Here is an 18,116-nt window from a genome sequence, read left to right as displayed (position 1 = left end):
CCTTTCTGCACTAAGCCATAGTCGGAGAACACTGAACAAGCCTGGTCAGACACAGAGCAGGATGGGGCTCCTGCACTTTTACCCATCGCACTGGGAATTTCCGCAGAGGCAGATTTTCTTAGCCCTGGCCAAGCAAAATGTTTCTGTCAGACTTTTCTTCTACACAAATGCCAACAGTGTACATGCCATGCCCCCCTCGACATGGGTTACAATAATGTGGACAAACACAATTTGCCAGGGGTTCACTCTTATCTGATGCATAGGGCAAGACAAATCAGTGGGGGAAGCAAGCAGCCCAGTTCTTGAAATATTCCACAGAAGATGCCCACTCCCCAAAGGAAACCCTACAAAAATTCACTGATTCATTGCTGCACTGGTCTGCATTGAATGTCGCAAGGCATGCAAGCTTGTGAAGCAACAAATAAACTTCCATGAGTTGGAGCTCATTTAGGCACTACTGTACAATGGAAACAGTACTGAAAGTTCAGCACAAACCTCACAACTTGAACACTCTGCTAGCTTGAAGCCTCAGTTTTCCATCCATAAACATGGAATGTTACGAATGCCTTAGACCAGAGTGGTGTAGGTCAATAAAACAGGGTTTGTAAAAGACTTTTCACATTACAAATGTGAGGGATTCATAACAACACAAAAAACTTAAATCCCATCCAGAGAGTTGTATCCATCTAAAGAGATCTGTTGGCTGTCTTGCTGATAGTACAAATAATAAGGTTTCCAGGGGTCTCCCATATAAGAAGTAATTTTGTTGTTTAAAATCAAAGGTGTGTATTCCATAAAATCCCAATCCAGGTTTTCCCCAAGTGGAGCAGAGAAGCCTTTGTCTGCCCTCTAGTGGGCAGATTAGCAAGTAACATAAATAGGAATACTTTTAATTCAATCAATTTTATTTATGCGGTTATCGACCAAAGTACAAGAACAATACTTTTAATTCATATAGGCTTCAATCCTAAAATTTTGGTTTACAGAACAACATCTCAGTGGCATTCATGAAGTCCTATCAAAAAAGTGCTGAGCTGTAACGAGTAAGAGAACTGCACTTCATGTTTGAACATGTGATTGAATTGTACAATTCCCCTGTTTATTTAGATTTGTACCCTATTTTTCTGTTAAAGAATAGAACACAACCTGGTAGAATGAGTTGCCAGCTGAGATCCAGGCCCTGATGGAGCTGTCAAAGGTCCACAGGGCCTGTAAAGTGGCACTCTTCCACTGGGCCTATGGTTGAAGCAATGGAAGACCTATGTTTTGATGGGCCTCCCTCCATCTCTTCCTTCTTGGCTCCCCCTACTTGTTATTTATTGGTGTCATCTCCAGTGTGGGTTAGCTGGCAGAAGGAGCAAAGATGTAGGGATGGGGGTTTTATATTGTATTTTAGTGTAATATTAACTTAAATGTGTTTTATCATGTGAACCACCCTGAGCCTATATGGGGAGGGGTAGTCTAGAAATTAAATATTCTATTCTATTCTATAATACATCTTGAATCAAACATACCTTTCTTCAGAAAACCTAGTAGCAAAAGCCAGGGGTATTCCTGAAATGAAAGGGAGCTTTTAACCACTAGCTCCAATTGAACCACAATTGTGCTTAAAATCAGAGTGCAAATTAGAAGGCAGAATTTAGAAGGCAGAACACTGACAAAAGATCTTTTCATGCCCTCGTGTGTTATGCCTGCAAATCAAGGAACTCAGCTCTTTTTCATGGATATGCTGTGATGATAGGCAAGTGAGGAAAGACAGACCAGGAAAGGTTCCTATCAAGGCGACAAACATTGGTGATTCCCAGGTAGGTAGCAAACACAAGACCCCACAAACAAGGGAATTAGGGTGAGAGTCACACATGGACACAGTTTATGCACTGGGAACTTCACTGCCCCAGCTCCTGTGCAGGAGCACAAATCAGGGGCGGACAATGTGCAGCAGGCCAAATGCTCTCCCATGTGGGTGCAGGAAGAGGTGGGACAACCTGCCACAACTAAAACTCCAGCCTGCAGCCTGGCATGAAATCTCCAGTGCATAAACGGTCATGCAGGAACATCAGTTGAGGACCTGCTGCAGAGTGGATGAATTCCCTTCACTCAAATCTTGTCTTTGAGCTGATATGAGATGACATAAAAACCTGTATTTGTATACTTGATCTGCAATGGTTGTTTCATGCATGTATGCCACCAGTTGATGGTACAGTAATCACATCATGAGCATGTGTGAACTTACCCTCTCATCCTCAATCAATAATATGAATTCTTTAATACAGCTACTACTGGTGGATAAATCCAGCTGAAATACTTTTGAACCTGAAGCATACATTAAAATAGCATTCTTGGAGCTCAGTTTTTAAATGCTGTACAGAGATTAAGATTAGAGGCAGGAAAATGCCACCTGTTCTGAAATCTGTCACTCAAGGCACACTGATTTGGGCCATAAAAAGCCCATGTTCTCCAATTAACCTGGAGAAGGGAGGATGGCCTGATCAGCTATATCCTATTTCTTACCAGGAAGAGCATTGCTATGCTTGAAAAACTAGCCTAGGGAGCTTTCACACACACTAAATAACACACTATCAATGCATTTGCCACTGGGTTTTACTGTGTGAAACGGCAAACAGTCACCAAAGTGGGTTGAAACTGCATTATTTAGTGTGTGTGAAAGCACCCCTGGTCTAGAACTCTTCTCTGTATTTCTTTGCTGGGGTAGAAGCAGTCAATTATGTGAGCGTTCCCCACCCCCCAACCCCAGGGATACGTGGTACACTCCGGATGCACGTTTACCATTTCAGCTGCTGTTTGTAACCACTAAGTTTATATTCTTATATAGTTTGCTTAGGTTCCTTGCAATACTAATTTCCCCTGCTTTGAGGAAAGAGACAGCGTAGCAGTCACCTGCCCCAGCACTAACCCAGCTGAGCGCCATACATTCCCAAGAAGAGATTGATGAAGTGAACATGCAGCTGCAGCTGGCACAAGCAGACAAAAATAGCAAAAATTATGCCAAAAACAAGAAAGTATCTCCTGTCATCCAGAAGTCCTACATGACATCATTTTAAGCCACTGCTGTTGAAGCCAGAGTTTCATTCTGTCCCTCTAACTGAGTCAAAACTGTTCACTTGTGGTTCTAAACCAAATGGTGACATTGCCTCCTGCTATAGTTATGAACATACTGCAGCACAGGAAGGCAAGTCATGCATAAGAGCTATCTTGAGACGTGCTGCAGTGTGATGGATGCTTCTTCAAAAGTAGGAAATGCTCAGAAGGAAGAATGCTTCCACAGATACTGAACAAATTTTGAGTCCAGTAGCACCTTTAAGACCAACCAACTTTTATTCAAGGTAGAAAACTTTGTTGGTCTTAAAGGTGCTACTGGACTCAAAATGTGTTCTGCTGCTTCAGACCCACGTGGCTACCCACTTGAATGTTTCCACAGGTGCCATGCCTGTCAATGGTGAGGCTGACAGTTAGACCAAATCCTTGAATTAGCCATACTGGAGCCTGTGAAATGGGCTAGTTGCTCCTCACAGGCACTAATCATACCAAAGAGAAAAACCTTTACCTGTCATACCCCTGCCAGCACATTACCAGATACAAAAAGATACTAATCATTGCTTCTTGTATGATACAGAGGATACCTGTCTCTTGATAGGAAAGAATTTCTTATGTCCTTCCTGTTTAAAATAAGGACATGCTGCATTTGGCCCTGTTTACCATCATCTTGCCTGGTCTACACTGCATTTTTTTCCCTTGGGGAGAATCAGAATTAAAACAATTTACAATTTCTGAACTTCACAATAATTGGCAAATGAAAAAAAGATTTGGAAAGAATGTTAGGGCTGGCATTCAGTAGCAGCTTGAGAGAGGAAGATGGATAAGTAACTTGTCAGCTTCAGCTGGGGAATAGCATTCCTGCATCATTGCCGACAGCATCGCTCTTACGATAATTGGCAGGAGCCCTTCCAAAATGTTGAATGACTGTTTAGATTCCAAGCCTTTTGCTTTTGTAGGAGAATTAAAGGTGCACAGAGAAGACTAGTGATACACAACATGAAGGAGTACAACATGCTTTACTGAAATTTTAAACAGAATAAATCACCAATGTGAACACATATTTGTAAGCCTAAAGTTCATGGCGCTGAGGGACTGCACATCAACTGAAATCAGTACAAACAACAAGCACTTGGAACTAGGTACAACAAGATCAGGGAAGGTCTGACGATTTTAGAATTACTCCTTTAACAAAACCAAACCACTATCTCCCTGGGGAGTAGCAAGGGTTGCTAAGCTTTAAAATCAATGTCAACTCAAAAAGAGTATTTTAAAGCAGGGTTTCTTAAAAGTTCAGCAGTGGCTGCTGCCATATTGAACTATCATTTGGAATGAGGGTACTTCCAGCGGAGAATGGCACCGTCAGCGCTTACACTCACAATGTATCTGTTGTTAGGGCAGATTTTCAAGCGGGTGATGCTGCCACTGTGGCCAACCCCAACGTAAGTCACTTCGCCCTCATTATAATCCCATACTTTTACCAGGTGGTCATCGCCTCCTGCGGAAGAGGAAGGAAAATAGGTACAGTGAAAGGCTGCTAAGTTTTCAGTTCAAGGAGACAATTGCATAGAGTTTCTAGGACTGAAATGGAAACCAGATGAAAATGGTGACTGTCCAAAATAAACGGGGATCGGAACAAATTTGGGAGATATGTCTGAAGGATAGACTGTTGGGTGTCACCTAAACTGCCAGTGGTTTCAACCTAAGTGGTCAGATCTGGAGCACTCAAGAGGGTTTTTAGGGTAAGAATTTTTAAAATTAGTGTTGTATGCTTTTATATTTGCATGTATATGGACATTAGCTGCCCTGAGCCTAGTCTATGGAGGGGCAGCCAATAAATCCAATGAATACATATAAACAAACAAACAAACAAATAAAAGCAGTCACACATGGTCATATTTCAGATTTTGTCTTTTCAGAGACTACACTTGTTCTTTCAGTTTCCCATACTGTAATTCTTTCATGTTCCTATAGGCAAAATCCCATCCATTCTCTTTCCAGAGCATTTTTTAACTCTTTGGAAGAAACCTATACCAAAAGATCTGTTGTCAAGCTCTTGACTTGGTTACAATTGTATTTATTTATTTATGAGGCACAAGCTTGAAGAGGCTGAAAATTTGATTGCATCAGTATGGATAGGGGAGAGGTTGTTTAATTATTTTCTGTTTGGACTGCTTTTGTATTCTCTTCTCTCAAATGCCTATTTCCACCTGCTGAAAAATCTATACTCCCCACCCCATTGTCTGAAAAGTAGCAAGGGAAGAAACAATGTTGACCATAAAACATGATCCATGGTGAAAAGGCTAAGTACCCCTCCCACTTATCACTGCTGTGATCAAAACCCAGTATGCACTACACAAATGTGGACACAATAATAATAAAATAATGTAATAAAAATGTAAATTTTTTATAAAGTTGAGACATAGATCTTAGGTCTGCCAGGACTGCATAGTTTCAGCATTAGCCTCATAATGCTAAATCTTGCCAGCTTGCAGGAGTGAAAGAGGGAGGGAGGCCATTTGCAGAGGAAAAGCAGAATGTCTCTGACACAAAGGAATCCCAGGGTCACTTGCTCATTCACTCAACTCACCAGTAACAAAGAAGGTTCCATCCGCTGTGATATCCATCCCGTTGATGGAACCAGACAGGGAGCCTTCTAAGTCTCTGATTGGGGATCCATCAAACACTTCCCAGTAACCAATCTAGAAGCCAAAGGAAATTGGATATAGTAAAGCTGTCTGCAGTTTTCCCTGAGAACAAAGATGAACCTGTTTCAAATCTTTTGCTTATGATCTGAACCAGAGAGAGAGGCTTGGCTGGACCTCTCTGAAAGTACTTCCCTTTGCTTCCACCCAGCCACTCACCTTCCTGTCTGTGCCACTTGTGATAAGCTGGTGCTCATCTGGATGGTAACACACACACTTGAACAAGGTGTTAGCCAGGATCATCTGACGCCTCATGAAACGACTAGAAAAACAGAAAACCCAGTCCCAGAAGTCACATATATGTATGATCAGATTTAGCCACATCCCCTTCATCAGTAAGCAGTGGCTGTTCAGGCACTGATCTACTGATCTGGAGACTGATGGCACTTCTCTGCTATTAGGTGAAAATAGGTTTTCCAGGACTGAAATATCTGGAATCCCTGCTATTGACCCACATAGCCAAGCCTTAACTTCAGACCTTCTGTTGGGCTTCTCTGGCTGCATTCGCATAATGAGGATTCTCCATTCAGCATGGCTGTGAGGGCAGAATCATAGAGTTGGAGGGGATCTCCAGGGTCATCTAATCCAACCTCCTGAAAATGCAGGAAACTCACAACCACAGAGAGGCATGTGTGCTGGCTACAGAGTTTTCACACAGGAGTGTTCCTCTACCAGTCACTATTTTCCTTCCATTGTTCCCTGCTGCATCAATGAAGGATTTTTTTTTACAGCTCTATAGTGCAATGCCATTGTAATGCTATAATAATGACCAGTTGCTTTTTTAAAAGCCCTCTGGTAGTGCCATAAGGAAACCAGCAGCCATGATGGAAGTAACATGATGCCAATGTGAGTGGGACCTTTGAAAAAGCACACCTTCTCATCCGGATGGCATGATAACATAATTGGATTGCACTTTCCTCCCAAAAATTATAGCAAAGCAGGGTTGGGAAACAGTGTGCTGAGGAGAGGGGGAAAATGACTGGAGCATGATTTTGTGTGGATGCTCCCCAAAGCCCCATTCACCCCCATTCAGATGCCAAAGCAGAAAAAAAAAACCTCTCTGTGGAACAGCCTCTGTAGAGGAAGGAATACTGCAGTGCTGTGGCTTGTTTGAAAGTGACCATACACAAGATCCCAGATAATGCATGTTCCATCGATGCTGGCAGTGACACATTCCCGATTGTTCTTCTTGATCTTGATGCACGAAATAGAAGATATATGCTCTTTCATGACCTCTTCCAGTTTGCGTGTGCTCTTGGTGACCTCCCACACTCTCACCTGCAACCCAAGAGCAGAAGCAGCAGATACACATATCTTGCAAGTAAAAAGGTTATAATATCACCTAGCATTTCTAAGTACTTAAAGTACTTCACATATATATTCCCAGTAATGTGTGCAGTAATCATTCCAGAGGGATAACCATGTTAGCCAACTTGTCCTTATAGTTCAGCCTCTATGCAAAATATTAAGGGTCACAAACGTGACATTAAACCTAGTACCCAATACATGCCAAAGAGGCACTGTACTATTCAGCCTCCGAATGGCCTCCGAATCAGATAAGTGGATTAATTCATACATGTGTCATTCAGCCTTTAATCACCCACACCTATGGGGCATTTTCTTCTTTCTTCTGTAATGTTGCACATTTTATGCTTGTGTTTCCTTAATGCTTAAAGCTATGTAAGTGCAGGTGCTCCTGCCTGCTGCTGTTCCAGTCTCTATTTGAGCTGTAGCTGCCAGACACAGGAGAGAACATTTTGCTGGCATATGCTAGCTATCATCTATTCTAGACAGAAAGAGCAAACAGTATCCAGGGAGTGGGGAGCAAATGAATACTAGCTGCCTTCCCAGAAATAGGCAGAATATGCCAGGCCAACTCAGTGAATGATATTGCAGGGACAGAGACATACAGAGACAGACAAACCATGACATAACCAGACATGATGCAAAAGATCAGTGCAAAGGACAGATCTGAGATCTCTTGATGATTTCATTTCAAAATATACCTTTCCCTGAAGACAGCCTCACCCACACTGCTATTAGAACCTTACTTAACAAAACTAGGGGATGAGAGGCAACTATGTTTAAATAAAAGAGGTGCTAAACCTTGTGCCCCGGTGCTGCTTCACTGAGCTCCATTTCCACTCCACCACTTTTCTTTCAGTTTAAGGTTGCTTCTGTCATGAGCTCTCGTGCCACACTGCCTGCCAAACTGCAGTGGGCTTTTTTTGGGGGGGGGTCTCCTGCATGACATCACTGTTCGGATGTTCCTTGTCCAGATTTTCTCTAGCCCTGCTGTGACTTGTCCTCAACCTGCTTTGGTATGATCTTTCCTTGACTGAGTCATCTCATGTTGGGTCTTCCTCTTTTCCTGCTGCCTTCCACTTTTCCTAGCATGACTGTCTTCTCATGATGAAGTCAAAGTACAATAACCTCACTTTAGTCATGTTAGCTTCTAGGGAGCGTTCAGGGTGGCTTTGATCTAGAACCCACTGATTTGTTATTTTGGCGGGCCATGGTCCAACATCACCTTTCAAATGAATCAACTTTCTTGCTGTCAGCTATCTTCATTGTCCAACCCATACATAGTAATGGGGAAATACTATGGAATGAATTAACATGATCTCGGTCACCAGCAACATATCCTTACACCTAAGAATCTTCTCTTGCTCCTTCATGGCTGCCCTCCCTAGTTTCAATCGCCTTCTGATTTCATGGTTGCAGTCTCCCTTTTAGTTGATGATGAAGCCAAGAAACAGAAAATTTTGAAATATTTTAACTGATTTCTGCCGGTAATGTTGATATCTCAAATGGTTAATGTTCCTTCTACCAGTGTTCAATTATGTTACCTGAACCAGATTAAGAAAAAAAAATTCAAGCTCTGATTAGCCCCAGGGATGAGCAAGAGTGAAAGATACAACTCCTTTCACTCATACACTCTAATTAAACACAGATACCCATCTCTTCCCCTGGCTTAGAAATACACAAAGATCTCCCTGTTCAATACCTGCTCTCTTGAATTGTCAAGAGTTTGCCTTGGTGTGCTGTTAAGTTTTAACTTTCACTGCCTATAAAACAGGGATCCTGAAATTTAGCAGGGAGGAGTTCCTGAGAATTTCATATTGCATGGATGGGGGCAGTTACGGCTAGAAATGAAATCAATGGAAAGGAATAAGGAACAGAAGAAAGAAAATGAAGATATACGATTGCTATGCTAAAGAAATGGAATCTAACAAATGTATCAAATGAGGTCTTGCTCCTTTCCCTCCTATAATGAAACACTAGCTTCTGTGATTCTGCACAACTGTATGTACTGTTCTCCTGAAGAATAAATAAACAAAAGGTCCTCACGAGGTCATCTTGGAGAGCCCATGTCCAGCCTATGCTGAGGCAGCTGCATTGGTTACTGATCGGCTTCCAGATAAGGCTCAAGGTCTTGGTACTTTCCTTTAAGGCCATCTGCGGACTGAGCTCCACTTATCTGAGGGACCACTTGTCTCCTTATGCCCTTTGCAGGGCTCTTCACTCTGAGAGTAAGAATTTGCTGGTTGTTCCCAGTCCAAGGGAGGTACATCCATGCCCTCAACCAGGGCAAAGTCCTTTTCGGCCCTGGCCCCAAACTAATGGAATGAGCTCCTGGGAGAGCTAAAGGCCCTGACGGAGCTCTCAACGTTCCACAGAGCCTGTGAGATGGAGCTTTTCTGCCAGGCATTTTGTTGAGGTTCGGGCCAGGAAGAACTGTTTCCTCCCTGTGCAGGTCTGTAAAAGCCTGCCGGGACACTCTCTGAAGCTGCCCCCTGGAGGATTGGCAGCTGTTGGGTATGGGGGTCAGAGTGTATGTGTGTGTGTATGTTTGCAATGGGTTATCCTGTATCTGTGATTTTACCACCATCTTGGCTTTGTATGGGTATTGTTGTATGGGACTTTAGATTTTATGTAAATCGCCATGAGCCAGTTGACTTTCTGAAATTTACTTGGCTTCTTTTTTAATTGGCTTCTCTTTTAAACCTTAACAGCCAAGAATGACAATCAGAGACAGAGATCCTCTCACCTCTAACAAAATGTCAGAGACACCATCCAAACAAGGTTGTCTGTCATTTCCAGTGGTACCTAAATGTAACATGGTGATTTCAACTTTATGTTACCTGGCCTTCACCTCCTCCACTGATGATTCTTTGGCAGTCACTTGTGGAAGCCACAGCTGTCACACCCATGCTGTGAGCATGTTCAATCACGTACATCAGCCGTCCAGTCTCCGGAGTGAAGGCGCGAATTTTCCCATCATTCCAAGCTAATGCCATAGAAAAACAGTTCATTGAAGCCAAAGTATCTTCTCAACCTACTAATACATTTGTCACTTTGTCAGCTCAGCTGGTTACCATATTACAGAACTTGCCAATGCCTAAATTATGCAGCTTTGATCATGTATTTCCAACAAAGAAAAATAGATGTCAAGAAGACAGTAAATGGACCATATTGTATTTCTCTTTACCATGTAAATACGAGTGGTTCTCATAGCTGCAGGGTTTAAGTCAGTGTAACTTTCTCCTATATCTCTGTCAGGGCTTCAAACTGAACAGAAAAGTGGGATGGGTAGCCTATACACTGCATTTATTAATAAATAAATAATATGACTACTTCCTCTGAAAGTCTACCTAAACCTTATATCTTTACTTTCCCATGCTGTAACAGTATCATTTCTGCAGTGGACAAAACCTTCAGATCTACTGGGCAGAATGTAGGGCTCAACTGAGGTTAAAGCAGAGCGCAACTGAGGTTAGAGTCAACATGAGAAATCCAAAAGCTATTTACCTGAAATGATGCTCTTGCCATCTCTCATGAAGTCTATTGCATGGCAGGTCATGTTGGGAACTGTTATTCGTAGCAGCTCCCTGTTTTCCGGTGTATACCACACTCGGATGTCACTTTTGGAGCTGGTGGCAAATAGGTCAGATGTACCACTGTGGAAGGCAGAGAATCAGGCATTTATTTATTTATTTAGATTTTTAAACCAACCTTCCCTATGGCTCTGGGCGGTTTACAGAAAACATTTCAGAACGTTTACATGGAACAGTATCAGTATCAATGTAACAATATAACAACAATAACATAACAACTAGAACTAGAACAGTATTTCAACAACAGTAACTTTGACACACCCTTGGTAGGTTCGACCTCTCAGTCTGGGGGGGGGGGGACCTGTAGATGGGAAGGTCTGAACAGTAAACAGGCTTCTTGCTAGGTTTTGACTAGAGAACCATCTGATACTGAGTAGCAGATGCTAGGGCTAAGCCATACTCCTCCCCGAAGTGTGTGTCTCATTCAGATATTATCATTGTCTTCCTTTGCTCAAAAGTGAATGTTATGTTGTTGTTAGGTGCGAAGTCGTGTCCGACCCATCGCGACCCCATGGACAATTATCCTCCAGGCCTTCCTGTCCTCTACCATTCCCTGGAGTCGATTTAAGTTTGCACCTACTGCTTCAGTGACTCCATCCAGCCACCTCATTCTCTGTCATCCCCTTCTTCTTCTGCCCTCGATTGCTCCCAGCATTAGGCTCTTCTCCAGGGAGTCCTTCCTTCTCATGAGATGGTCAAAGTATTTGAGTTTCATCGTCAGGATCTGGCCTTCTAAGGAGCAGTCAGGGCTGATCTCCTCTAGGACTGACCGGTTTGTTCGCCTTGCAGTCCAAGGGACTCGCAAGAGTCTTCTCCAGCACCAGAGTTCAAAAGCCTCAATTCTTTGACACTCGGCCTGTACTTCTGGAAGTTCTCGGTCGACATAATGCTGGAGCCTAGCTTGTAAAATTTTGAGCATAACTTTGCTAGCATGAGAAATTAGTGCAATGGTGCGATAGTTTGAACATTTTTTGGCATTGCCCTTCTTTGGGATTGGAATGTAAACTGACCTTTTCCAATCCTGTGGCCATTGTTTAGTTTTCCAAATTTGCTGGCATATTGAGTGTAGCACTTTTACTACATCGTCTTTTAAGATTTTGAATAGTTCAACTGGAATGCTGTCACCACCACTAGCTTTATTGTTGCTCAGACTTCCTAAGGCCCATTTGACTTCACATTCCAGGATGTCTGGCTCCAGGTCAGTAACTATCCCATTGTGGTTATCAGGGATGTTAAGCTTGCTCTTATATAGTTCTTCTGTATACTTTTGGCCAACTTTTTAAAATCTCTTCTGCTTCTGTGAGGTCCCTACCATTTTGGTCCCTTATCATACCCATCTTTGCATGAAACGTTCTCATCATATCTCCAATTTTCTTGAAAAGATCTCTGGTCCTCCCCATTCTATTGTTTTCTTCTATTTGTTTGCACTGTTCATTAAGAAGGCATTCTTATCTCTTCTAGCTTTTCTCTGGAATTCTGCATTCAGTTGGGTGTATCTTTCTCTTTCTCCCTTGCCTTTCACTTCCCTTCTCTCCTTAGCTATTTGTAAAGCTTCCTCAGACAGCCATTTTGATTTCTTGCATTTCTTTTTCTTTGGGATGGTTTTAGTTGCTACCTATGTACAAAATGTTGCGAACCTCCATCCATAGTTCTTCAGGCACTCTGTCTATCAGTTCTAATTCCTTAAATCTATTTGTCACCTCCACTGTATATTCGTCGGGGATATGATTTAGTTCATATCTGAGTGGCCTAGTGCTTTTCCCTACTTTCTTCAATTTAAGCCTAAATTTTGCAACAAGAAGCTGATGATCTGAACCACAATCAGCTCCTGGTCTTGTTTTTACCGACTGTATAGAAATTCTCCATCTTTGGCTGCAGAGCGCATAGTCAATCTGATTTCTGTGTTGACCGTCTGGTGATGTCCCTGTGTAGATTCGTCTCTTGGGTTGTTGGAAAAGAGTGTTTGCTATGACCATTGTATTCTCTTGACATTCTACCAGCCTGTGCCCTGCTTCATTTTGTACTCCAAGGCCAAACTTGCCTGTTATCCCGGTTATCTTTTGGCTCCCTACTTTAGCATTCCAATCCCCTGTGATGATAAGCACATCATTTTTTTGGTGTTGCTTCTAGGTGTTGTAGGGCTTCACAGAACTGGTCAACTTCATCCTCTTCAGCAGCTGCAGTTGGGGCATAGACCTGGATTACTGTGATGTTGAATGGTTTGCCTTGGATTGGAACTGAGATCATTCTGTCATTTTGGGGATTGTATCCCAAGACTGCTTTTCCTACTCTCTTATTGATTATGAAGGCTACTACATTTTTTTCTGTGAGATCCTTGTCCACAGTAGTATACCTGATGGTTATCTGAATTAAATTCACCCATTCCTGTCCATTTTAGTTCACTGATTCCTAAAATGTCGATTTTCAGTCTTGTCATCTCTTGTTTAACCACGTCCAGCTTGCTTTGATTCATGGATCTGACGTTCCAGATTCCTATGGAATAAAAGTTTTTACAGCATTGGACTGTCTTTTCACCTCCAGTTCCATCCACAACTGAGCGTCCCTTCGGCTTTGGCCCAGTCACTTCATTCATTCTGGCGCTACTCGTACTAGCCGTCTGCTCATCCCCAGTAGCATATTGGACAACTTCCGACCTCCGGCGTCATATCGTTTTGCCATTTGAACTTATCCATTGGGTTTTCATGGCAAAGATACTGGAGTGGTTTGCCATTTCCTTCTCCAGTGGATCACCTTTTATCAGAGCTCTCTGCTATGATCTGTCCGTCTTGGGTGGCCCTGCACAGCATAGCTCATAGCTTCACTGAGCTACGCAAGCCCCCTTGGCAAGGCAGCGATCCTTGAAGGGGGTGAATGTTATAAACAGGTTCAAATCAAGTTCCCACAGTGATAATTAAATAACAAATACCAGCAAATGAAACTTAGTCAATTGAATTGCTTTAAGTGTATCTCTGGGCCAAAACCTGCTTTTTAGATAACTCAGAAAATAAATTAAAGTTTCTTTGTCACAGAACAGGAGATCTGTCCAGGGAGAAAAGTAAGTAAATGTGTATCAGCCAATGCACCAGAGAACAATGCATACCCACTCAGGAAACATTTATTACAGAACCTAGTAATATCAGCCATGCTATCTGGGGATGATTCACTTGCTCATTCTCCAATATATCTGCAATAATCTGTCAACGATGCCTTGGCTGCCTATATAATACAAACAGGTCAGCCTCTACGCAAAACAATAAATGGACAGGAATCTGATACTGAAAATTAAAGCACTAAGAAATCTGTGGGAGAACATTTCCATCTGCTGCTGTCCTGAAAGCCATCATTTCCCAACAAAATAATTTCAAGAAGTGAGAAACCTCTGAACTAGAAGTCGAATGAATGAATGAAATCAGATTGAGAAATCTGATGTTCTCTCATTCCAATGGATCTCTACACCAAGAAGCTTAATGCATTAGTTTAGTGCATATAGAAAGATGACATTACTACCTGTTAATCAAACAGTGACTTGTCACTGTGCTCTTCTGATAAGTAACTGAATTTTACCAAGAACGCCACAAATGGTCTCTTTTGCATTTCTCTTTTGATCTTACTGCTTTACATTTTTTTCTTCTACCATATGCCTGTATTTCTTTCAACTGAGGACATAGTTCACATATGTGAAAATGTTCTAGCCCATGGAAGTATATGCCACAACAACTCTGTTTGTCTTTAGTCCATGAGACCCCATTCTGTTGTTATTGCACAGGTGTGTTACCCACCATCCTGTCTGACAGCATACTCAGGTAGGAGCCAGAGTTGTAAACCTGACTAGATCTAGATGACTCTGATACAGACTGGAGCTCAAAAGGACAGGTAACCTTCCAAATTGGAAAAACAATTTTTCCCACCCCCTCCTGGCCTATCACTGGCCATTTTGGGAAGGGGTGGATGGGTCAATATGATCATATATCATCCAGTAAATGTTTAATCCATTTAAAAATATATTAAAAATTAACTCCCACCCATTCTGGAAACCCTTCCAGGGCCATCAAGAAACCCAGGGTTCATGAAACCCTCATTGAGAAAGCCTACCCTATTCTATGTGCCTCCTGCCTTCAAAGATGAGCTGGGTAACAACTGAAGGCATGGCATTTTCTATACAGGATGCCCTTTCCTTTCACATTCACCAGACACTTTTTGGGCAGCATGCCAAAACATTTCATTTTACTCGGGCTATTAATTAGGGTTATTTTTCCAGCTGTTCTATGGTCTGTTTCTGGCCTGGGACCTGTTTTATTCATACTTTAATGCTATTTTTATATATCTGGTCTTGCTTTAATGGCTTGTTTTAATTGCTTCTTTGCTCTTATATTGATAATTTATTATTTTAATAACTGTAAGCTACCTCAACCAGGTGGCATAAAAATCTCCTGAATAAATAAACCTGTCTGCTGGTAGTGTCCTGAAGAAAACCATTAGTATCACTAAAAAGAATAATAGCTACTTTGATATAAAGGGAAAAAATCAATAGCATGGTCCAGCATTGTATAGTGGTGAAGAGCAACAGCCACTAATCTGGTGAACCAGGTTTGATTCCCCACTCCTCCACATCAAGCCTGCTCTCAGCCCCATTTACCCCACACGGTATGTGTTGTGGGGAGAGGAATGGAAATGTGTTTGTAACCCCACTGGGACTTCTTCGGGTACTGAAAAGTGAAGTATAACTCCCCGCCCAACGCACACACAGCTCTTATTCTTATTCTTCTGTCTCCTGTCCAGAGCAAGTGTGTGTGGGAAGGAGGAGGAGGAGAGGCAGACATGAAAGGGTGCTGGTGCTGTTATGTTCCTATGCAGAGCAAATGGTGTGTGAGCACCTCCCCGCTCTCTTTTAAATGAATAGGAAGAGAAGCTACTGCAGTAGTTTGTAAGGATACATAAGAAAGTGGCATTGAAGACAGGGCAGCGAGTTAGATTTATTGTTTGGCAGTGATCAGTCCTGACTCACCCTTCACCCATCCCTGATGTAAATCATTCATGAAAGGCTAGTCCTTCCCTGTTCCATGAAAGGGACTCGGATGATGTTCTTGAGCATCACTGAACACAAGCTGCATGATTTACCTTTTTTTTAAAAAAGGCCCTTATTAATAATATTTACCATGTGAAAGTGTTGGGATAGGCAAAGGAAAAACATTGTTACTTAATGTTCTATTGAGCGTTATATGGTTTCATTTTGGAGTCTACCACATGAATGTTGAGTATGAATGTTTTTGCTTTACCTCTGGACACGCAGAAGAGCAGTTCCTTTACAGTTCTGAAGTTTGGAATTGGTTTTCTAGTTTGGTGAGCTCTAATGCTGAAACACTAATAGCCAATAAGTTGCTACAGGAATGACATCTGAAAATAATCCAATAACTGGGTAGTAAAGGAGAGAATTCTATGATGTTTTTTTAATCAACACAGCCCAGGAGAAAACAAAGGAAGGCTCATCAAAGTGTTTTTCCTTTTGAGTCACACATCCTACGGATTATATGCAGCAGAATTACGCCAGCTCTTTGAAGTATTTCAGAATGTCAAGACAAAGAAGAACATAAATGGGTTCAAAGATTCAGTGCCCCTCGGTTTTTCAGTTGATGAACTGATAGAAGACTGGCATGTCCAGGTCTCTGAAGTCAGTGACAAATGACTCCCCCCCCCCCATGCCCTCTACACTCCCAACACAAGCTGGCTTCCTGGTATACCCATGAATAGATACGGGAGTTGAGATGGATAGAGCAAGTTTGACAGAAAACTCATGACAAAACCACAAGAACATCTTATAAAATACTTATGAGTGCTTGTAAGATGGCAGTGAAAATCATGAACAATGAATACTTTACAGCCTCTACTGCAGCTGCTAGCTCTCACCCAGCACAATTCTTCAAAACAATTCAGTCATTGATGTTCCTAGTGAACAGACCAGAGATTCCTAAACTGACTATCAGTTGTGAGGCATTTGAAAGATTCTTTGTGGAGAATCATTCTGCCAGGACTTGTTAGTCTGTCAGCAAACTGGAGGCCTCTTGGCCGTCTCAAGGTCCAACTTTGGACTGGAGTTTGCTATCCCTAGGTGATGTGGACAGAGCTCTGTCAACAGTTTGGTCCATCACTTGCTCCCTGTATCCATGCCCCTCATAGCTTGTATGGACATCAGGGATTTTGCTAGAGAAGCAGAAAGAAGCAGTGGTAAAGCTGCTTCGGAAAACAACAATGCTGGATAAAACCAACCAAGCCAACTACCATTCAGTGTTGGACCTGCCGTACCTGGGTAAGGTAGTTGAGTGTGCAGTCATGGAACAACTACAGAGCCCTTGACTCTTTACAATCTAGCTTCTGGCCTAGTCATGAAGTGGAGATGGCCTCGGTCACTCTTACAGATGACCTTCAGAGGAAACTGGATCTAGGCGGGTTGGCAGTGCTGATTCTCTTAGATCTCACAGTGGTGTTCAACACAGCCTATAATGGGCTGCTTGCCCAATGCCTAGCCCATGTGCAGATACAGCCTTGCAATGGCTACAGTATTTTCTCCAAGGTTGGGGACAGCGGGTGTCAGTAGGGAAGTGTATCTTCCAGCAGTATACCCTAACATGTGGGGTCCTGCAGGGAGCAATTCTCTCCCCAATGTTATTTAACATCTATATCTGCCCCCTCACCAGGTAATCTGGAGTTTCAGCCTAGGGTGCCATCAGTATGCTGATGATACTCAACTGTATCTGTTAATGGTCAGCCATCCATCGACACCCCCGAGAGCATTGACCAGTTGCCTGGAGGTTGTAACAGATTGACTCAAGCAGAGTCAGCTGAAGTTGAAGCCAGCAAAGATGGAGGTCCTCTGGCTGGGTTGCCATTCCCCAAATGAGGCGTTACAACTCCCAGTCCTTGATAGGGTTCAATTAACCACTTCAGCCACCAACCAAAGCCTGGGTGTGATCCTGGACACCCCATTATCTATGGAGACCCAGGCATTCTACCATCTACACCAAACAAACAGGGCAGCTAATGCCTCATCTATTGGCATCTGACCTAGCCACAGTAATTCATGCAATAGTCACCTTCAGCCTAGACTACTGCAACTCGCTCTACACAGGGATATTCTTGTATCTGATCTGAAAGCTTCAACTAGTCCAAAACACAGCAGCCTTACCGGAACCAGGTGGAGATAGCATATTCAACCAGTGCTCTCCCAACATTGGCTTCAAGTTGAGAACTGAATCAGGTTCAAGGTATTGTTACTTACCTTTAAAGCCCTAAACAATCTAGGACCTTTGTATTGCCTTCTCCCATATTCCCATCAGAGGAGTTTATGCTCCAGCACTCAAATTCTGCTAAAGATCCCCAACCCCAGAGAAGTAAAGCCAGGGCCTTCTCAGATCTGGCTCCAGCCTGGTGGAACACTTTCCCAGGTTAGATCAGAGCCCTGTGG

General features: G+C 42.6%; 1 protein-coding gene across 2 annotated transcripts in view; it reads right to left on the bottom strand.

Annotated features, from left to right (window-relative positions):
- Positions 1–887: 887 nt before the first annotated feature.
- CFAP52 (cilia and flagella associated protein 52) overlaps positions 888–18,116 on the bottom strand; it is a 41,237-nt gene continuing 24,008 nt past the window's right edge. For both annotated transcript variants that reach the window (XM_077327518.1, XM_077327520.1), the window contains exons 9-14: positions 10,572–10,720; positions 9,905–10,050; positions 6,886–7,037; positions 5,919–6,021; positions 5,645–5,756; positions 888–4,552 (exon numbers count right to left, since the gene is read on the bottom strand). In XM_077327518.1, coding sequence (XP_077183633.1) covers positions 4,377–4,552; positions 5,645–5,756; positions 5,919–6,021; positions 6,886–7,037; positions 9,905–10,050; positions 10,572–10,720 — 838 coding nt within the window. In that variant the 3' untranslated portion in view covers positions 888–4,376. The remainder of the gene's footprint in view (positions 4,553–5,644; positions 5,757–5,918; positions 6,022–6,885; positions 7,038–9,904; positions 10,051–10,571; positions 10,721–18,116) is intronic.

Source organism: Paroedura picta, chromosome 3 (genome assembly GCF_049243985.1).
Source record: "Paroedura picta isolate Pp20150507F chromosome 3, Ppicta_v3.0, whole genome shotgun sequence".
Lineage (NCBI taxonomy): Eukaryota > Metazoa > Chordata > Lepidosauria > Squamata > Gekkonidae > Paroedura > Paroedura picta.
This window is presented reverse-complemented; position numbering and strand designations above follow the sequence as displayed.